General features: G+C 40.6%; 1 protein-coding gene across 6 annotated transcripts in view; it reads right to left on the bottom strand.

The window, feature by feature from the left end:
* The window catches only part of ODAD2 (outer dynein arm docking complex subunit 2), a 209,429-nt gene that overhangs the window by 81,912 nt on the left and 104,450 nt on the right, over nt 1–23,067 (bottom strand). For 5 of the 6 annotated variants that reach the window (XM_067705749.1, XM_067705739.1, XM_067705767.1 and 2 more), the window contains exons 19-20: nt 8,882–9,070; nt 7,520–7,741 (exon numbers count right to left, since the gene is read on the bottom strand). In XM_067705749.1, coding sequence (XP_067561850.1) covers nt 7,520–7,741; nt 8,882–9,070 — 411 coding nt within the window. Of the gene's footprint in view, nt 1–7,519; nt 7,742–8,881; nt 9,071–15,021; nt 15,538–23,067 lie in introns of those variants that run through there. The other variant, XM_067705778.1, reaches the window with a different exon arrangement.

Below are 23,067 nucleotides of genomic sequence, written 5' to 3'. Positions count from 1 at the left end.
TAGTCATTAGGAAAATTGAAATTGAAGTCATGAGATACCATTACACACCTATTAAGATGCCTCAAATAAAAAAGACTGAACACACCAAGTGTGATAAGGGCGCCCCCATACACTGCTGGTGGAAATGCAAAATGGTACGGCCGCTTTGGAGAGCAGAATTGGCAATTTCTTCAAACGTTAATCACACACATACCACATGATCCAGCCACTCACTGGTAGGCATTTACCCAAGAGGAGAGAAAGCGCACGTCCACACAAGACTTGTACATGAATATCCACAGCAGCTTTGTTTGTAATAACCCCAAATGGGAAATAACTCAAAAGTTCATCAACAAGTGAAAGGATAGCCAAATTGTGGTATGTCCATACAATGGAATACTACTCAGCAATAAAAGAGTGAAGATTGACACATGTGAGAACAGAGATGAATATGAAAGCAATTAGGCTGAGTGAAAGAAGCCAAACAAAGAAATCAAGCACATACTGTATGATCCTATTTATGTTAAACTCTAGAAAATGCTAATCTACAAAAACTAATCTATATTGATAGAAAGCAGATCAGTGGTTGCCCCAAGACAGAGAGGGGCAGGCAAGAAGCTTTACCAAGGGGTAGCAGGAAACTTGGTGGGATCATTACATTGATTTGGTAATGATGTCACGTGAGTATGTGTATGTACAATATATAAATACATACGTCAAAACTTACCAAATTGTATACTTTAATCATGTGCATGCATATGTCAATTACACTTTAATAAAGCTATTATATTTTTAAGTTAAAAAACAAAAATGAAATAAGGAAAATGCTTGGCATATGAATAATATTAAAGTTTAACAGGATAAACTAAAACCTAACTTACTGGAACCCTTAAGTAATCATAAATTTCTTTCTCACTTTAAAGGAAAAGTTCAAATACCGTAACAAGAAAAAAGTCAATCAGAAACAAATCTGTATATGACTCTATGTGTGATATTGTAATAAATTCAGTGAGGGCTTCCCTGGTGGCGCAGTGGTTGGGAGTCCGCCTGCCGATGCGGGGGATGTGGGTTCGTGCCCCTGTCCAGGAAGATCCCACATGCCGCGGAGCGGCTGGGCCCGTGAGCCATGGCCGCTGAGCCTGTGCGTCCGGAGCCTGTGCTCCGCAACGGGAGAGGCCACAGCAGTGAGAGGCCCGTGTACCGCAAAAAAAAAAAAATTCAGTGATACCCAATAGTCCTAACTAAGTAATTTAATTGCATATCATCAAGTGAACTATCCCCAGCACTCCAGGGAATATCTGAAATGTGAGGAAAGTACTCAAAACCATAAAGTTACATGAAGCGTCTTAATTAACCAAAAATATTATAGTTCAATCAAACATTATGTAGACTTGCATACGGACAATGAGAGCTCCTGAGTGATCTGAGCACCTAAAGTCCACTTACTTGACTCGAAAGCATTAGTGCTATTTTTCTTGCTTCAAAAACCAAGGGGTGTGTGAACTTCTGGGTTCATCTTCCGGTACTGTGGAGGCCACTCTGCATGGTGAGTCTGGGAACAGCCAAGACGACCCTTTCAGCTCTACTCAAATTGAACCCCTCTTCCGTCACTCTGCCACTGCTGGGAGTACTCCAGGTTGCATCTTCCGCAGTCTCTTCAATTTCCTGCCTTCCAGAAAGTTATGGTAGTTTTTACCTGCTTGGTATAGACGTTTGCGAAACAAACCCAATGTCACGAGGGGAAGGGAGTTTCCTGCTTCTTAAAGGTGCTCATCTTCCTTCTGTTTGATCACTTTTTCTGTCCTAGGAAAGGGCTTGTCTTGCTCAGTTTTTCTGCAACTTCTTCTATCACTCGTTCTATCACTTTCCTATGTTACAGTTTTGTTATAATTAGCAAATGACTTTGGAATATCTCCTAGATGTCTCATATTTTCGATACAGTTGCGAACAGCTCTGCTTCCATGTTCGCAAGGTTTTGTAATGACACAGACCCTGGGCTGATACTCTGGAGAAGGAAGTCTGTGTGAAACCATAGAGAGGGTAAGGACTGGATTATTCCTACCCATTGTACACATCAGAGCAGGGGGTTTATTAGTTCCTATAGAAGAGATGCTTGCCGGGAGAGCCTCTACCACAAGGATTATTTTTCATCATAACTGACGGCTTAGCAGTATTCAAACACAAACCCTTTGGAAACCTACTCTTCCTTTGGCTTCTAGGGCTCCTGGTTAACGGGCTGACTTCCTGAGTTTGCTTTGACAGTTCTTCTTCCCGGTTTACATGCTTCGTGAGTAAAAATGTAGACATTTCCCAGGCTTCTCTAAACTCCCAGCCAAAAAAATCTTATCCACCCTCATTCATGGCTTACTACCTCTCCAATGATACTTCCGGAATCTGCCCTCTCTCCTGTCTCTAGCCTATGCTGTGGAACAAGAAAACCACTAACCACCTGCTGAGAACTTGAAATGTGGCCAGTCCAAATTGAGATGTATCGTAAGTGTAAAAACACACACCAGATTTTGAAGATTTAGTACCAAAAAAAGATAATGTAAAGTATTAGTATTTTATTATATTGATTCATGTTGAAATAATATCTTGGGTGTACTGCGTTAAATTAAATATATTACTAAAATTAATTTTACCTGTTTCTTTATCTTTTCTTTAATTGGGGCTACTAGAAAACATAATATTACACACGTGGCTCACATTATATTTCTACTGGATAGCATTGCTCTAGACCTAAAATTCAAACTGACCGTTTAAATGGAACACATTATGACCGATGTGAGGGGATACCTCACTGTGGTTTTGATTTGCATTTCTCTAATGATTAGTGATGTTGAGCATCCTTTCATGTGTTTGTTGGTAATCTGTATATCTTCTTTGGAGAAATGTCTATTTAGGTCTTCTGCCCATTTTTGGATTGGGTTGTTTGGGTTTTTTCTGATATCGAGCTGCATGAGCTGCTTGTAAATTTTGGAGATTAATCCTTTGTCACTTGCTTCATTTGCAAATATTTTCTCCCATTCTGAGGGTTGTCTTTTGGTCTTGTTTATGGTTTCCTTTGCTGTGCAAAAGCTTTGAAGTTTCATTAGGTCCCATTTGTTTATTTTTGTTTTTATTTCCATTTCTCTAGGAGGTGGGTCAAAAAGGATCGTGCTGTGATTTATGTCATAGAGTGTTCTGCCTATGTTTTCCTCTAAGAGTTTGATAGTGTCTGGCCTTACATTTAGGTCTTTAATCCATTTTGAGTTTATTTTTGTGTATGGTGTTAGGGAGTGCTCTAATTTCATTCTTTTACATGTAGCTGTCCAGTTTTCCCAGCACCACTTATTGAAGAGGCTGTCTTTTCTCCATTGTATATTCTGGCCTCCTTTATCAAAGATAAGGTGACCATATGTGCGTGGGTTTTGATGTAAAACATAAATAAATAAAATTTTTAAAAAATAATAAATAGAACACATTAGAAACTGGACTTAATTTATTCCAGACCCTCAAAACTGCTCCTTCTCTGTTACTACAGAATAAACACCAGTTGGCACTCACAGATACACTGCATAATGTCAGCTGCTACTGTTGAGGAAACTGTACAGGGAAAGAGCTAACTCTAGAATAAATTACTTATGAACAGGGTGACAGGACGACTCTGGTAATTGTCAAAGAACCTGTCCACATTGCTCATGGCAGCTGCTGCAGGAATGTTTGCAGGACTAGGAAATAACTCTATACAGCTGTGCCTTGGTGTCCAAGGGGGATTGGTCCCAGGACCCCCAAGGATACCAAAATCCACGGATGTTCAAGTCCCTCATATAAAGTGATGTAGTATTTACATATAACCTACACACATTGTCCTGTGTACTTTAATTTTTTACTGAGGTATAGCTGATTTACAATATTATATTAGCTTCAGATTGTGACACAGTGATTCACAATTTTTAAAGATTATACTCCATTATAGTTGTTATAAAATATTGGCTCTATTCTCTGTGCTGTACAGTAGATCCTTGCAGCTTATCTATTTTATACCTAGTAGTCTTGCCACTTTTAAATCCCCACACCTATCTTGCCCCTCCCCCCTTCTTTCTCCCCTCCACTTACCACTAGTGTATTCTCTGTTACCTGTGAGTCTGTTTCTTTTTTGTCATATTCACCGGTTTGTTGCATTTTTCAGATTCCATATATAAGTCATAACATACAGTATTTGTCTTCCTCTGTCTGACTTATTTCACTCAGCATAACGCCCTCCAAGTCCATCCATGTTGTTGCAAATGGCAGAATTTCATTCTTTTTTATGGCTGAGTAGTATTCCACTGTGTGTATATACATTGTGTGTATATATATATATCACGTCCTCTTATCCATTCATCTGCTGATGGACACTTAGGTTGCATCCATATCTTGGCAATTGCAAATAATGCTGCTATGAACATTGGGGTGCATGTGTCTTTTCAAATTAGTGTTTTCATTTTCTTTATATATATACCCAGGAGTGGAACTGCTGGGTCATACGGTAGTTCTATTTTTAGTTTTTTGAGGAACCCCCATTCTGTTTTCCATAGTGGCTGCACCAATTTACATTCCCACCAACAGCGCCAGAGGGTTCCCTTTTCTCCACACCCTCTCCAGCATTTGATATTTGTGGTCTTTTTGATGACAGCCATTCTGACAGGTGTGAGGTGATATCTCATTGTGGAGTTTTTTTGGGTTTTTTTGGGGGGTACGTGGGCCTCTCACTGCTGTGGCCCCTCCTGCTGCGGAGCACAGGCCCCGGACGCGCAGGCCCAGCGGCCATGGCCCACGGGTCCAGCCACTCCGCGGCATGTGGGACCCTCCTGGACCGGGGCACGAACCCACGTCCCCTGCCTCGGCCACTGCGCCACCAGGGAAGCCCCTCATTGTGGTTTTGATTTGCATTTCTCTGATGATTAATGATGTTGAGCATCTTTTCATGTGCCTGTTGGCCATTTGTATGTCTTTAAATCATCTCTGGATTATTTATAATACCGAATACAATGTAAATGATATGTAAATAGCTGTAAATACAATGTAAATGATATGTAAATAGCTGTAAATACAATGTAAATGCTATGCAAATAGCTGTAAATACAATGTAAATGCTATGCAAATAGCTGTAAATACAATGTAAATGCTATGTAAATAGCTGTAAATACAATGTAAATGCTATGTAAATAGCTGTAAATACAATGTAAATGCTATGTAAATAGTTGCCAGCACATGTGGCAAATTCCAGTTTTGCTTTTTGGAACTTGCTGGAATTTTTTTTTCTGAATATTTTCGATCTGTGGTTGGTTGAATCTGCAGATGTGGAGCCCACCAATATGAAGGGCCGACTAAGCATTTGCCTAGAGAGGTGCTGTAGCATTTAGGAACAAAAATAGTCAGGGATTTGCCAAAGTAGTGGATACGGTTCATACGCATTTGAAGTCAGAAATGTTAGCACAACGTGACAATTCACTGCAGGGACCTTCACCACCCTGATGGGCCACATATTTTCTTGCGTTGTCGTAGCTAATGGAATCTTCCTCTTCACCTAGCCTGAAGATGGGAGTAATTTTTGAGTCAACACTTTCCTTTATTCCCCATATCCAAGCAACTACCAAACCCCACTGGATTCTACCAACACCCACTACACTACATCCACATTTTTTACCTCAAAACCAAAGAAGGGACACAGATCCTTATGCTTCCCCGACAGCCGCCTGAGGGAGAGCCCACCATGAGGCCAGCCTCTGTTCGTGACAGAGTAGCCTACAGCAAACTTACAAGAATCGGTTCTTTACACTTATCCTCCAGTAGAAATAGCAGGTAGTCAGGAATGCCGATGGGCAAGACAGAGAGGCCCTCCACATACCCTTAGATGACCCGGGAAAGGGTCTCAAGGACAACAAACCAAACTTCCTGTTTTTCTCTATCCTGTCCCCTCACCCTCATCATTTTTATTGCTTTATTCTTTTATTTATATAAGCTGTGTGGGTGGGTGAACACAGTTTCAACATTTTTCATAGCAGAATACAATCCATAAATGATTCTGGATTACCTACTGACTTGTATTAGGAGAAATAATTGAGAGTTGCACATAGACCTGGCATATATGTCAAATGAATGGTAACACGTAAACCTATTAAATTTGAAAACTTTCTGAGTAGTCTAGAAATTCTGCTCTTAAACTGACAATTGTCTAAGCATGTTACGTCAGACACTTTATCAGGCTACTTAAATTTATAGCTTCATTTCTTTAAAAGTCTTTAGGTTGTGCATATTAGATTGTCCTTGTTCAATAACAGAACGTATAATTTTAAATTAGAAAATCTTCTTTTTTGAAGTGTGAACATAATCACACAGAAGTGATGACATTTTTACCATTCTTTAGTAACTTGAAATAAACATTCCAGTATATTTTTTTATAATTAACTTTAAAAAATTAGTGCTTAGTTTAAAAGGTGCTTTTTATGCCAGTTTTTTGCTTGAAAAAATTAATATGGCCTAACCTATGTGCTGAAAAAATGGATTTATAATGGAAAAGTTGACATATTTAAATGTAAACTGGGTTTAATTTCAGAAAAATTAACATCGTATTCTTCAGCTATAATAGGTTTAAAGGTTAAATTAAAATAATGGCCTCAAAAAAGTACCAACTGGCATTCTAAGAGTCATTCCTCCATAGATGTTTCATATTCAGCATATGTAAGTTTGACAAGATATGATTAACTTAAGGTTTTATTAGCTTTTGTCTAAAAGATCAAGCTAACTTTGGGTATACATTTCAAAATGTAAATGCAGCTGGCTGTCAGAGGCTCCAAACTGAGGTAACAGACAGTAAAATTACATTGTACAAGGAAACAAGCCACAGAAGAGAGCTAGAATTTGAAATCAATTTCTCCTAATACTTGTAAGCTGTTCATGTACTCTTAAGTATTTTTCTGTCTGTTGTCATCAAAACATTCCACTCAGAATAAGCTCTAGGTGGTTTCCAACGTATAGATATATCAAAGTCTACGTGCAGAAACTTTCCCACCTGGATATTAGTTAAAGGCAAAGAAAATTTGATGCAGTTTTTTGTTGTTGTTTTTTTTAAAAAACGTCTTTGAATTGGTTCTTTGCTTGTGGTTAAGACTGGCAAGACTGTCTAGCTGCTGTTTGTCAGCTCCTTTGCTGTGCATTTGGTGTCTGTATTTTATTATTTAAGTGCTAAGTAAATAAAATATTAAACAGAATTATGAATACCACTGATTATTCATGCACTATACATTTTCTTTAATCCAATTCAGATTATGGAACTTGTACTTATTTAACTGAGTTCACTTTATAGTTTTCAATTTAGAAAAATTCTGTCTCCACGCAACTTTTCTGCAGCACAAATCATGATAATGATAACACACGGCTCATTTGCAGCCATGATGCAACAGGTGGGCAGTTTGGTGTGTTCAAATACCCTTTCAGTAAAACCTTAACATCACTTGTTTCTTCCCAACCTACATTGACATAACTTGAACTAAACCACGAAGTTGGTCAACAGTACCTTCACTGCGCCATTCTCATGCATGGTGATGCAGTTATCGGCATCTTCTGAAAGCTGGTACAAGGCTTGGGCTGTCGCTCTGTGCACGTTGGTGTCATTTGATTTCAGGTACCGCACTAATGGAGCCACTGCCTTGTGCTCGCCAAAGGCCACTCTGTTTCTGCCCCACATACAGCAACGTGAAATGGCTTCTGCTAGATGACGTCTCAGTGTATCATCATTCTGCACAAGGAGAAGGGATTATGGCATGTGCATCATAATGACCCTGTGATACTTTTGCTCTAGGTGTTTATTACCCACTGGCTGCTCAGGTGGTGTCTTGATGGGAACTAGTATTCTGGTGGGTCACCAATGCATCAAGGTTCAATGCTGCATTTTCTTTTTATGAACGGAGTGGAGTGCATGCAGGTAAAGGCGATCAGGTGTCTGGCATTAGTTATTTGCTCAAGGTTCAATTTCCTTTTGAGCAAGTCTACTCACAACACAGAGCTACAGATCAGCGAGTGGCCAAGTAATAAAAACAACTAAAGAATACTGGACACTCTTAAGGGAGCCTGCCAGATAACTGGGGGAAGTGGATTAACTCTACCTCTTCACCTTAGGAATACTTCCACATCAGGAATACACCTTGGTTCCCAAGAGGGAGAAGACACTGCAGCAGACGAGGACAGGTTCTGAGTCTGCCATTTTCCTTCTGTATTGTTTACACAGACCACATACTTCTTTCTGGATGTAATTACCTCATACAGATATAATACAACTGAATAACACCATAATTTTCTGTCTATTAATTGTACTGTTCTCTCGATTCAGGTCACAACTTGGTGTCCTTAACTGAAACTGGCAGATATTCTCAGGAATTTAGTATTAGACTGGCCCAAAAGTCTTCTAGACCAAGCAGGCTTCCAATCATTGAATTTCTGCTCCACGACTTTTCTGCCAAGTTCAAGCTATGCTCAAATACCTCTGGTCATGGTGAAGTCATTATCTCTCAAGCCTGCTTGTTCTATCTGGCACAACTCTGGGTAAACAATACAGCGACTGCCAAAACCTTCTAGCTCAAGAATGCCATCGACCCAAGCTTGCTAAGCTGGGAGAGGAGCACTTAACTTCTGAAGTTGGCATGAACAATTATCTTAAGGCTCGTAGTAACGACGATGGTGATGATTTCAGTTTGAAATATACTTTCACGTTTATTAGTCTCAGAGAAACTAAAATGAATTCACTACAATCTCAAACCTCACAAGTGGCAGATATTAAACTTGAATCCAGGTCTCTGGATTTTAAGCTCATTGTTTTTGCTACTACACCGTGATATCTTATGACAATATACATTTTGAAATAAAAAGATACATTACTTACTGTATTTGCTAGTTTGGACAATAAAGGGACAACTCCATGATCTGTGATAACAGCTAAATTTTCTTGGTCTTTTGCTATATTGGTAATAGCAGCACATACACTCGCCAAAACTTCTTTATTATCTGATTTCAGTAAATTGACAACAAGTTCCAAACCACCAACAAAGGAACGAACCATCTCTCCAGCATCCTAGATAACAATAAAAATAAAGATGATATCAAAAATAAACCTATGCTTAGCATTTTTTTAAAAAGCACAAAGTAATGATAAGGCTGTGAGGTATACCTTCGGCATGAAAAAAATTCAATTTATATGTCATATAAATATTTACATGTTATGTTATACACACATACATACATGTATGTATGTACATACAACACATACATAGAGACAGGTCCGTTTCCACAAATGTGTATTGAACAACTATTACGTGAGAGTCACTGTGATAACTACTGGGAATATAGAAGTTAACAAAACACATTGAGTCTTATTATTGCAGTAGTTATGTTCTATTAAATCATCACAGAAACAGAATTAGCTAATACTGAACCATTGCTACTAGGGGAGATACAGGGCTAGCTTCCTGCAAGCCTCTGGTCACACTGTCACGAACTGATCAAAATATAACCTTGTTTTATGTGTGCTTCTGTTTAAAGACATCTCATTTCATATGCGTTAATTCATTAACATTGAACCCATAGACAATACACTGTAACTCATGCCTGAATGAAGCTTATCTAGCACATGTATTTTCTCCATAAGGCACATCACAGCTTTCTTGCACTTAGGAACACTAGACTGCACTTCAGTACTATGCATGGGGGCCATTTTCAACAGTGAAACCAACAAAAAACACAAAAATGTGGAAAACGTGGCACTAAGCAGACTGCACAACGGAGGCTTGTTGATGGTCCAAGGGCGGAGACAAGCGCGCAGAGCGTCAGCTTGCTCAACCCCCACTGAGAGTGCGTGTCGGGCAACTTAAAATTTTACTTTTCTGTGCACGTCCAAGAATGACTGAGAAAGTGCCCTGAGTGCTGATTTGGGAGTTACAAAAAACGTGAGCAAGCAGGTGACTCCCCAGATAGAATCCGTGAACAACGTGGACTGACCGTGAACACTCCTCAGCCACCACGTCGCTACAGTCTAGTGGGGAAGATGGGCACTAGGAAGCTACAAGCAGACCGAGTAGCGTTAATGGGGAAGAGGGAAAGACACTACAAATACGTGTGCGAGGGACTCCTGGCTGGTGTAAGATTCAAGGAGTGCCCCTCCACCATGATGCTTGCCAGCTGAGACCTCAGGGGCGAGGGGTTGTCTAATGTGAAGGGGATTCTGGGTGAGGGACCGAGAGTGGGAGACAAGGTACTTTTTTCTGGGTCAGGATGGTTAGAGCATGAAGTAGGAGAAGGAGAACGGGAGACCGTAAGGCTCGCTTCGGCGGCATGCGAAAGCCGCTGAAGAGGCTTATTAACTGTGTGGGGAAGCAGCAGAGGCGACTTTCTCCATTTTGCCTCGTGGGAGGTCCCTCAGGATTGCAGCGTGGGGGCAAAGAATGGTGTTGGGGACTCAGGCTGTTTCACAAGCTCAGGTAACAGGTGGTGGTGGTTTGGAGGAGGTGATGGTCCAGCCTGGAGAGAAGGGTGTGGACTTGTGAGGGTTAACTGGAGAAGATAAGGACGAGTGACTCAATTCCCATGCTTCTGACTTGCCCTAGTGGTGTTGATAATGTTGGAAAGTGGGGTTTTGTTTTGTTTTCTTGGTGTGGGAAAGGGTGGTGTTAGGTAACAGAAGAAGTACCCACAAGGCATTTAAGTGGAGGGTTCCACTTAAGGAGTCAGTTGGCTTTGCGGCTCTGGGGCTCAGGAGTGAACACCAGGCTAGAGGTAGAGACTTGGAAGTCATCAGCATAAAGACCGTAACTGAGGTAGTAAGTGAGAAAAAGCGGGCTTTCTGTCCCGGTATGGCCATGTGGGCAGAGACAAGGAATTTGTCAGAGGAACCTGGAGATAGATGGCGAAACAGAAACCCCACCTCCCCTGGTGTTGGACAGCGGCTGCGTGATGTCCACCAATTTTCTGGCTCCGTGGTTTTCTCAAACAACAGAAATTCACATCTTTTGAGTATCAACTATACGTCAGGCACTTTGTGCATAAATTATCTCAGTTAAACCTCCAAATAACCATGCAAAGTAGATACTGTTTTTCCATTTTTGATTTTAAAAACTGAGGTTCAAAGATGTTGAACCTCATAAACTAGATTGTATCACTCATGACGGCAGGGGCCATGCCTTAGTAAACTCCATGATCCTAATAAATCATGAATCTGATCTCCTCATCCCCATACCTCCCCAGTCCTTCCATAGCTCCCCCACCCTTAGGATAAAATCCCATCTCCACACATGCTTTACAGCCCTTCCCAGGGCACCCCTGGGTTCCCTGCCTCACCCTCCCTAACTTGAGCCCCCTTCCCCAGCCCCACACACACCCTAAGCCAGTGGCTCCCCAGAGGAGCTAACAGCCAGAATCTTGAAATGTTCTCTGAGAATGTAGTTCAGCAAGTCTGGGCTGGGGCCTATAAAAAAAAATCTGATTCTTTAAAAACCCTCCTGGTGAGTCTGAACTTCAACCAGTATTGGAAGCACTGTTTATGCATTAGTCCTTCGTTTTGCGTCCTCAGATGTGCTGCCTGCGTGTCTCCTTGCCTTTGCACATGCCCTTTTGTCTGCTTTCCTATTGGCTTGGGGATTCCTACACATCCTCAGCTACTAGCTAATGTGCCATTTTCTTCGGGAAGCCTTTCCTGAACCTCAAGTCTGAGTTAAGCCGCTCCTCCTATAATACCTGGTTCTTCTCTGTTTATTTTTAAATTTATTTATTTTATTTATTATTTATTTTGAGATCTCAGTTGCTGCGTGTGGGCTTTCTCTAGCTGTGGTGAGCAGGGGCCACTCTTTGCTGGGGTGCCTGGGCCTCTCATTGTGGTGGCTTCTCCCATAGAGAAGCATGGGCCCTAGGCGCATGGGCTTCAGTAGTTGCAGCACATGGGCTCAGTAGTTGTGGCTCACGGGCTCTAGAACGCAGGCTCAGTAGCTGTGGCGCACAGGCCTAGCTGCTCCGCGGCATGTGGGATCTTCCCGGACCAGGGCCCAAACCCGCGTCCCCTGCATTGGCAGGCGGACTCTAAACTACTGTGCCACGAGGGAAGTCCCTCTTCTCTGTTTATAATACTCTATGCAGTATTAGCTTATCTGTTTGCCTTTGACCTTGAACTGTAAATTCCAGGAGGGCAGGGACTCTGTCTGTCTAGCTCAGTGTTGTATGTCCAGTGCCTAAGCCAGTTTCTAACAGTGAGTACATGCTCAATTAACATTTATTGAATTTGATTACATGCAAACTTGCAGCTATGGAAGGAAAATTTTCACTGAGGGTATAACAAACCAAACTAAGCTTCTAGGAAATGATGAAGGAAGGGCCTAAGTCAGGTTCTTCCCAATTTTAAGGGCAAAGCATCTTTGTCCACAACATGTTGCCTCTCCTGATTGCTAGGTGAGATGGTATCAGCAATACTGGTGGGCTTGTTCTCAATGTCAAATTTAAATATAATTTCTGATAGTTAGGACACACTTCCTAATTCTGATGTATCAATAAAATTATTTTGAAAATATTTAATTGCCATTTTTTCTAAAATTCTACAATAAAAGTTTTTAAGTAACACAAAAGAAATTATCTTTCTACATTGTCACCTTATTACACTTCTGTGCTTCAGGATGCAAGCAAACCAGAAGATTATAAATGTGAATTTATTAACCTCTGGTCAAACGTCCAACTTAACTTAATTCAAATTACTCTTTGAGGTAGTACTTGGTAGTGGTAGTTGTAGTAGTATTTCCACCTTATAGATGAGAAAAACCTCAGAGAAATGAACTAATATGTGAAAAGAAAACTGGTAAGTGGCAGAAGTGGGATTTGAATCCAGATATGTCCAACCTTTTCTAAGTGATGTCATATGCATCAATAATCTAATAAATTTAGCAATTATATAATTATCTAACAATTTTTTCTTGAGAAAAAAACTGGAGGAATTCCTGAAAGATGATGGTGGGCATAGTTTTTGAATCTCCCTATGGAAACAGAGCAAGTATTATAGCAAAACAAAAAAGGGACAACACATACAACAATATTCAGCAACTAGATATCTACACCAACCCCCAAATACAAGCTGATCAGGACAAGTTACCGAGCGCTACAAAGCCCACATGCTCTAAGAAACTCTGAAATCTGCAGGGGAAAAGCAAAGGGAAACTAAATTGCCATTAGGTCACATTGGAAAGCTCAGGAACAGCAACAGAAGCTGGGAGCTGACTTCTCAGGCTCTGATGGATGGATAAAACTAAAAGGACACACAGGTATGATGGTGCTAGAATGTTCTATAGGTCTGAGTCCCATGAATTCTTAAAACTGAAGCCTTGTCACAGGACAAAGCCAGCACTGAGGAGAAACTACTGGGGTTGCATCCTAATTGAACAAGGCAAGGGTAACAGGAAGAAGAGAAGAGAAAGTCCAGATAAAAAGAGGGCAAGAGAGCACAGGAGTCTGAGCCTACTCTCCATCACTGTGACAGTAGCAGACATGGCATCCTAAGAGCCATGAAATTAAAAATGCTACCCTGGCCCACATCTCTCTCCTAAAAGACCATGAAAACTCATTTCAATTAAAAATGCACTATATATAAAAAGACCACAGTCAATTTCCATTTGGAGTTACTACAAGAAAAAAATGAAAAAAAGAAAATCATAGAAAGTATGATTAGAATTATTAAAGCTCACAAATTAGGTGATTAGTAAAAACCCATTTTTAAAGATCCATAAAAATTTAGAAATAAAATTAAAATTAATTTTGGAAATAAAGAGCAAACTAGAAGTAACACAAGAATGAATAAACAAAATGGGAAATATCTTTAAATAAACAGAAGATGTGAAAACTCCAAAATGATGGAAAAAGAGCTCACAAAAACTTCAGGAGAACAAACAGGCAGAGAAGATCTAACATATGTACAGTAAGAGCCTCCAAGAAGGAAACAAAGCAATACAAGAGAGCAAAATTTTAAAAACTGTAATCCAAGAAAACTCTCTCCTGAAATAAATAAAACCTGAGAATATATTGAAAGGTCACTCAATATACCAGGGAAAACTGGCCCAGAATTGGCTAACATAAAGACAAATACTAGTACAACTGCTGGACAGTAATAAAACAGAGAAAGATTCTTTGGTCTTCCAGGCAAAAAGACCAAGGCACCTCTAAAGAAAATAATAAGCTATTATCCTTAGACTTTCCAACAGCAATGGTTTATGCAAAGGAAAAGAAAGTAACACGTGTGAGCTACTCAAGAGAAAATGTGAAGCAAGGTTCTAACTTCCAAAAGTTTGAAGCCCAATGACCTTCAAGGATAAAACTGTTATAAACATGGATGACTTCAGGGAGTGATGCTAACACAGGCCCTTCCTGAGGCACCTACTTGGGAATGAGTGTCAGACCTCCAAAAAGACTAGAAAGACGTTGACAAAGGGACAGAAGATTTCTTAAAATCCTTTACTGGCTTCATTTCCTTCAGGATCAGGTCTAAATGACATTCACGTATTTTCCCAACCTCTTCTTTCCCATACTCTTTTGCATAAGCTATATTCCGGCCTCTAGGATTATTGCTGTTCCCGACGTACCATGTTATTTTATATCTTTGACCAAGTTATTTTCTTTACCTGGAGTTTAGCCCTACCAAACTACAAACTCCTACTCAGTTCTGAAAACTCTGACTCATCTTTTAATAGCAGCTTAAATAACAGCTCCTCCATGACAATTTCCCCACTCCCCTTCTCAGTGTTGGTCACCCCCGGCCTTCCATATTCTTTTCGATGGTTTTGTCCAAAAACCTCATCCTCTCGTGTTTGCAAAGTCTTTTTTTGCAATATATTCTTTTTATATGTTATTTAATAAATATATGACTATATTTTCACATATAATAGAATTTTAATAAAGATAAATCAAATAAAACAACTATATTTTAGATAGAATTTGTAATCAGTTTTAGTTATTTTTAATTAATTTTTATTGGAGTATAGTTGCTTTACAATGTTGTGTTAGCTTTTACTGCACAGCAAAATGAATCGGCCAAGTCTTGATCTTGTTTGGTTGTCTAGTTCTCACAGACGAGCATCAGGAGAGGGCGTCTCTAACCCCAGAGGCCTAAATCTGTCCTCGAAGTCTCCTTCCCCTTGCCAATGATTTGCTTAGGGGTGGCCTAGATATGGCCCAGTTGTGGCTAATGACTTCTGAGATGACAACTCAGAAATCTTCTGGAAAAGTTTTCCTATTTATAACAACACTGAGAATGGCAGAACAGAAAGAGGACAAGAGCCTGGTCCTTGAAGACACCGTTGAGCTGTTGAATCAGCTCATCCTAAAATCCGATTTGGCTACTGAAAACCAAAGGCATCTGTAGCTGTTTACTTTTCATCATACTGCAATGATTTTCTCATGGGTCCTCTCCCCATTAACGTGTGAGTTCTTCAAGAGCAGAGACACCTGGCCTTGTTCTTTGACTCTCACTTGGGATGTTGTCTGGTGTCTGTCACTCAGAGGACTTTCAGTAAATGTTTGCTGAATTATGAAAAAATAAAGGGAATAAAGGGACTATAACTTTAAGATACTTAACCACAATCACAAGCACTAAAAAGAAAAGAGCGTTAGCTCTGTAAGACGGAGTGTAAATGCATCCGATCACTTAGCTTCCCATTCTAGTGACTTCCTGGTTCTCTCACGGCTTTATCAGTGGATCCCGTGAGCCACAGCACTGGGGCAGCGGGGGGGAAGAATAACGAGAGTGATCGCACCTGCCTCTGATCCAAGAACTTCCTGAGGTGCGTGGTAAGAGACCCAGCGAGCCAGTGTCAGCGAGGTCGTGGGCGTGGCTCACCAAGGTCTCCTAACGTTTCTAATCTGTGGGACAGTGAAGTGTTACACTCAAGCCTACAAGCCCCTCCAAAGTTTATTTGTTTTGAAGGTGAGATTCTTTCTTTCTTTCTTTTTTCCTTTTTAGCTTTAAAGATTTTAGACACATGACTTCTTGCCTCACATAGTTTCTCTGGAAAGGAAGACAGTATATTTGAGGATGGAAAAAGTAATTATTCCACCAAGACTGTCTTTCACTAAATGCTAAGCAGCTGGGAAATCCACCACATTTCCCACCTTCTCATGTGTCTTAATAACTAGTCTTTGCCAACTTCACCACTGGTACAATATGGGTTATAGACAATTCAAATACTTACCTGTAATGGAAAAATCTTTAATAATAATAATGATAATAGTAATAATAGTAATAGTAAAAAAAAGAAAGAGAAAGACAAATACCATATGATATGACTTATATGCGGAATCTAAAATATGACACAAATGAACTTATCTATGAAACAAAAACAGAATCACGGACATAGAGAACAGACTGGTGGTTGCCAGGGGGAAGAGGTTGGGGGAAGGATGGAGTGGGAGGATGGGGTTAGTAGATGTGAGCTTTTATATATAGAATGGATAAACAACAAGGTCCTACTATATAGCACAGGGAACTATATGCAATATCCTGTGATAAACCATAATGGAAAAGAATATAACAAAAGGAATGTGTATATATATATATATATATATGTGTGTGTGTGTGTATATATAACTGAATCACTTTACTATGCAGCAGTAATTAACGTAACATTGTAAATCAACCATACTTAAATAAAAATAAATAAGTAATAGTAATACAATAACAACAGCCTAATTCTTTTGCAGTTTACAAAGGACTCCTGCATACATTATCTCATCTGATGCTCACAGCTCTGCCTTAACAAGACATGACATCCTCATTTTATAGATAGGAAGGCTAAAGGTTCCTAAAGGTTCATGCACAATGAGTGACAAAACTAAAAAGCAACTTCAGATCTCCTAATTTCTCATTTAGTGTCTTTTCACTACACACTGTGTGTTTGGACTTGGAAGTGCCAACAGTTGAAGTTGTCACATTACAGTTAGTTTATAAACAGTCAGAAGAAGCTTCCCAATTCAGAGAGTTAATAATTCCAAAAGAGATGAAGCTATTTTGCCAATGACATTTCCCAAGACAAACAAAAACCATAATTAAAAAAGAGAATATGAAACACCTTCACGCTGCTATCAAAGTAAAGCTTGAGTGGTTGAATAAGTAGGAAAAGATGTCAAGTTCAAATTAAACAAAATTAAGTCAAATACACAAATGTGATGAAAATATAAACTAGCAAAATATTTTTGGTTAAAATTCAACTGGTAGGGGGCTTCCGGGAAGATGGCGGAAGAGTAAGACGCGGAGATCACCTTCCTCCCCACAGATACACCAGAAATACATCTACACGTGTAACAACTCCTACAGAACACCTACTGAACGCTGGCAGAAGACCTCAGACCTCCCAAAAGGCAAGAAACCCCCCACGTACCTGCGTAGGGCAAAAGTAAAAAGAAAAAACAGAGACAAAAGAATAGGGATGGGACCTGCACCAGTGGGAGGGAGCCGTGAAGGAGGGAAGGTTTTCACACACTAGGAGCCCCTTCGCGGGCGGAGACTGCGGGAGGCGGAGGGGGGAGCTTCGGAGCCGCAGAGGAGAGCACAGCCACAGGGGTGCGGAGGACAAAGCGGGGAGATTCCCGCACAGAGGATCGGGCCGACCGGCACTCACCAGCCCGAGAGGCTTGTCTGCTCCCCCGCCGGGGCGGGCGGGGCTGGGAGCTGAGGCTCGGGCTTCGGCCGGAGCGCAGGGAGGGGACTGGGGTTGGCGGCGTGAACACAGCCTGCAGGGGTTAGTGCGCCACGGCTGGCCGGGAGGGAGTCCGGGGAAAAGTCTGGAGCTGCCGAAGAGGCAAGAGACGACTTCTTCCCTCTTTGTTTCTTGGTGCGCGAGGAGAGGGGATTGAGAGCGCTGCATAAAGGAGCTCCAGAGACGCGCGCGAGGCGCGGCTAACAGCGCGGACCCCAGGGGCGGGCGGGAGACGCTAAGGCTGCTGCTGCCGCCCCCAAGGGGCCTGTGTGCGAGCACAGGTCACTATCCACACCCGCTTCCGGGAGCCTGTGCAGCCCGCCACCGCCAGGGTCCCGGGATGCAGGGACAACTTCCCCGGGACAACTCACCTCGCGCCTCATGCTGGTGCAACGTCACGCTGGCCTCTGCCGCCTCAGGCCCGCCCCGCACTCCGTGCCGCTCCCTCCCCCCCGGCCTGAGTGAGCCAGAGACCCCGAATCAGCGGCTCCTTTAACCCCGTCCTGTCTGAGCGAAGAACAGACGCCCTCCAGCGACCTACACGCAGAGGCGGGGCCAAATCCAAAGCCGAGCCCCGGGAGCTGTGCGAACAAGGAAGAGAAAGGGAAATCTCTCCCAGCAGCCTCGGGAGCAGCGGATTAAAGCTCCACAATCAACTTGATGCACCTGCATCTGTGGAATACCTGAATACACAACAAATCATCCCAAATTGAGGAGGTGGACTTTGAGAGCAAGATTTATGCTGTATAGCTTTGCTTCCACCATTTGTCCTAGGGTTCTATCCGTCCTTTTTTCTTAATAATTATTTTTTATTTTAATAACTTTATTATATTTTATCTTACTTTATTTCACTTTATATTCTCTTTTTTTCCTTCCTTCCCTCCTTCCTTCCTTCCTCCATCCCTCCCTCTCTCCATCCCTCCTTTCTTTCTACTTTTACCAATTTTTTCTTTCTACTTTTTCTCCCTTTTATTCTGAACCGTGTGGATGAAAGGCTCTTGGTGCTGCAGCCAGGAGTCAGTGCTGTGCCTCTGAGCTGGGAGAGCCAACTTCAGGACACTGGTCCACAAGAGACCTCCCAGCTCCACATAATATCAAACGGCGAAAATCTCCCAGAGATCTCCATCTCAACACCAACACCCAGCTTCACTCAACGACCAGCAAGCTACAGTGCTGCACATCCTATGCCAAACAACTAGCAAGACAGGAACACAACTCCACCCATTAGCAGAGAGGCTGCCTAAAATCATAGTAAGTCCACAGACACCCCAAAACGCACCACCAGACGTGGACCTGCCCACCAGAAAGACAAGATCCAGCCTCATCCACCAGAACACAGGCACTAGTCCCCGCCACCAGGAAGCCTACACAACCCACTGAACCAACTTGAGCCACTGGGGACAGACACCAAAAACAACGGGAACTACGAACCTGCAGCCTGCAAAAAGGAGATCCCAAACACAGTAAGATAAGCAAAATGAGAAGACAGAAAAACACACAGCAGATGAAGGAGCAAGATAAAAACCCATCAGACCTAACAAATGAAGAGGAAATAGGCAGTCTACCTGAAAAAGAATTCAGAATAATGATAGTAAAGATGATCCAAAATCTTGGAAATAGAATGGACAAAATGCAAGAAACATTTAACAAGGACCTAGAAGAACTAAAGATGAAACAACTATGAACAACGCAATAAATGAAATTAAAAATACTCTAGATGGGATCAATAGCAGAATAACTGAGGCAGAAGAACAGATAAGTGACCTGGAAGATAAAATAGTGGAAATAACCACTGCAGAGCAGAATAAAGAAAAAAGAATGAAAAGAACTGAAGACAGTCTCAGAGACCTCAGGAACAACATTAAACGCACCAACATTCGAATTATATGGGTTCCAGAAGAAGAAGAGAAAAAGAAAGGGACTGAGAAAATATTTGAAGTGATTATAGTTGAAAACTTCCCTAATATGGGAAAGGAAATAGTTAATCAGGTCCAGGAAGCGCAGAGAGTCCCATACAGGATAAATCCAAGGAGAAATACGCCAAGACACATATTAATCAAACTGTCAAAAATTAAATACAAAGAAAACATATTAAAAGCAGCAAGGGAAAAGCAACAAATAACGCACAAGGGAATTCCCATAAGGTTAACAGCTGATCTCTCAGCAGAAACTCTACAAGCCAGAAGGGACTGGCAAGACATATTTAAAGTGATGAAGGAGAAAAACCTGCAACCAAAATTACTCTACCCAGCAAGGATCTCATTCAGACTTGATGGAGAAATTAAAACCTTTACAGACAAGCAAAAGCTGAGAGAGTTCAGCACCACCAAACCAGCTTTACAACAACTGCTAAAGGAACTTCTCTAGGCAAGAAACACAAGAGAAGGAAAAGACCTACAATAACGAACCCAAAACAATTAAGAAAATGGGAATAGGAACATACATATCGATAATTACCTTAAATGTAAATGGACTAAATGCTCCCACCGAAAGACACAGACTGGCTGAATGGATACAAAAACCAGACCCATATATTTGCTGTCTACAAGAGACCCACTTCAGACCTAGGGACACATACAGACTGAAAGTAAGGGGATGGAAAAAGATATTCCATGCAAATGGAAACCAAAAGAAAGCTGGAGTAGCAATTCTCATATCAGACAAAATAGACTTTAAAATAAAGACTATTAGAAGAGACAAAGAAGGACACTACATAATGATCAAGGGATTGATCCAAGAAGAAGATATAACAATTGTAAATATTTATGCACCCAACACAGGAGCACCTCAATACATAAGGCAAATACTAACAGCCATAAAAGGGGAAATCGACAGTAACACATTCATAGTAGGGGACTTTAACACCCCACTTTCAGCAATGGACAGATCGTCCAAAATGAAAATTAATAAGGAAACACAAGCTTTCAATGATACATTAAACAAGATGGACTTAATTGATATTTATAGGACATTCCATCCAAAAACAACAGAATACACATTTTTCTCAAGTGCTCATGGAACATTCTCCAGGATAGATCATATCATGGGTCACAAATCAAGCCTCGGTAAATTTAAGAAAATTGAAATTGTTTCAAGTATCTTTTCTGACCACAATGCTATGAGACTAGATATCAATTACAGGAAAAGATAAGTAAAAAATACAAACACATGGAAGCTAAACAATACACTACTTAATAACGAGTGATCACTGAAGAAATCAAAGAGGAAATTAAAAAATACCTAGAAACAAATGACAACGGAGACACGACGACCCAAAATTTATGGGATGCAGCAAAAGCAGTTCTAAGAGAGAAGTTTATAGCAAAACAATCCTACCTTAAGAAACAGGAAACATCTCGAATAAACAACCTAACCTTGCACCTAAAGCAATTAGAGAAAGAAGAACAAAAACCCCCCAAAGTTAGCAGAAGGAAAGAAATCATAAAAATCAGATCAGAAATAAATGAAAAAGAAATGAAGGAAACGATAGCAAAGATCAATAAAACTAAAAGCTGGTTCTTTGAGAAGATAAACAAAATTGATAAACCATTAGCCAGACTCATCAAGAAAAAATGGGAGAAGACTCAATTCAATAGAATTAGAAATGAAAAAGGAGAAGTAACAACTGACACTGCAGAAATAAAAAAGATCATGAGACATTACTACAAGCAACTCTATGCCAATAAAATGGACAACCGGGAAGAAATGGACAAATTCTTAAAAATGCACAACTGCCAAGACTGAATCAGGAATAAATAGAAAATATGAACAGGCCAATCACAAGCACTGAAATTGAAACTGTGATTAAAATCTTCCAACAAACAAAAGCCCAGGACCAGATGGTTTCACAGGCGAATTCTATCAAACATTTAGAGAAAAGTTAACACCTATCTTTCTCAAACTCTTCCAAAATATAGCAGAGGGGGGAACACTCCCAAACTCATTCTATGAGGCCACCATCACCCTGATACCAAAACCAGAAAAGGATGTCACAAAGAAAGAAAACTACAGGCCACTATCACTGATGAACATAGATGCAAAAATCCTCAACAAAATACTAGCAAACAGAATCCAACAGCACATTAAAAGGATCATACACCATGATCAAGTGGGGTTTATCCCAGAGGAATGCAAGGATTCTTCAATATATGTAAATCAATCGATGTGATAAACCATATTAACAAATTGAAGGAGAAACACCATATAATCATCTCAATAGATGCAGAGAAAGCTTTCAGCAAAATTCAACACCCATTTATGATAAAAACCCTGCAGAAAGTAGGCATAGAGGGAACATTCCTCAACATAATAAAGGCCATATATGACAAACCCACAGCCAACATCGTCCTCAATGGTGAAAAACTGAAAGCATTTCCACTAAGATCAGGAACAAGACAAGGTTGCCCACTCTCACCACTCTTATTCAACCTAGTTTTGGAAGTTTTCGCCACAGCAATCAGAGAAGAAAAGGAAATAAAAGGAATCCAAATCAGAAAAGAAGAAGTAAAACTGTTACTGTTTGCAGATGACATGATACTATACATAGAGAATCCTAAAGATGCTACCAGAAAACTGCTAGAGCTAATCAATGAATTTGGTAAGGTAGCAGGAAACAAAATTAATGCACAGAAATCTCTGGCATTCCTATACACTAATGATGAAAAATCTGGAAGTGAAATCCAGAAAACACTCCCATTTACCATTGCAACAAAAAGAATAAAATATCTAGGAATAAACCTACCTAAGGAGACAAAAGACCTGTATGCAGAAAATTATAAGACACTGATGAAAGAAATTAAAGATGATACAAATAGATGGAGAGATGCACCATGTTTTTGGATTGGAAGAATCAACATTGTGAAAATGACTCTACTACCCAAAGCAATCTACAGAGTCAATGCAATCCCTATCAAACTACCACTGGCATTTTTCACAGAACTAGAACAAAAAATTTCACAATTTGTATGGAAACACAAAAGACCCCGAATAACCAAAGCAATCTTGAGAACAAAAAGCGGAGCTGGAGGAATCAGGCTCCCTGACTTCAGACTATACTACAAAGCTACAGTAATCAAGACAGTATGGTACTGGCACAAAAACAGAAAGATAGATCAATGGAACAGGATAGAAAGCCCAGAGATAAACCCACGCACATATGGTCACCTTATCTTTGATAAAGGAGGCAGGAATGTACAGTGGAGAAAGGACATCCTCTTCAATAAGTGGTGCTGGGAAAACTGGACAGGTACATTTAAAAGTATGAGATTAGAACAATCTCTAACACCATACACAAAAATAAGCTCAAAATGGATTAAAGACCTACATGTAAGGCCAGAAACTATCCAAATCTGAGAGGAAA

The sequence above is a fragment of the Pseudorca crassidens genome, chromosome 1 (assembly GCF_039906515.1).
Source record: "Pseudorca crassidens isolate mPseCra1 chromosome 1, mPseCra1.hap1, whole genome shotgun sequence".
Taxonomy (NCBI): domain Eukaryota; kingdom Metazoa; phylum Chordata; class Mammalia; order Artiodactyla; family Delphinidae; genus Pseudorca; species Pseudorca crassidens.
Note: the sequence above shows the minus strand (reverse complement) of the source record. Positions and strands in the feature narration are given on the sequence as shown.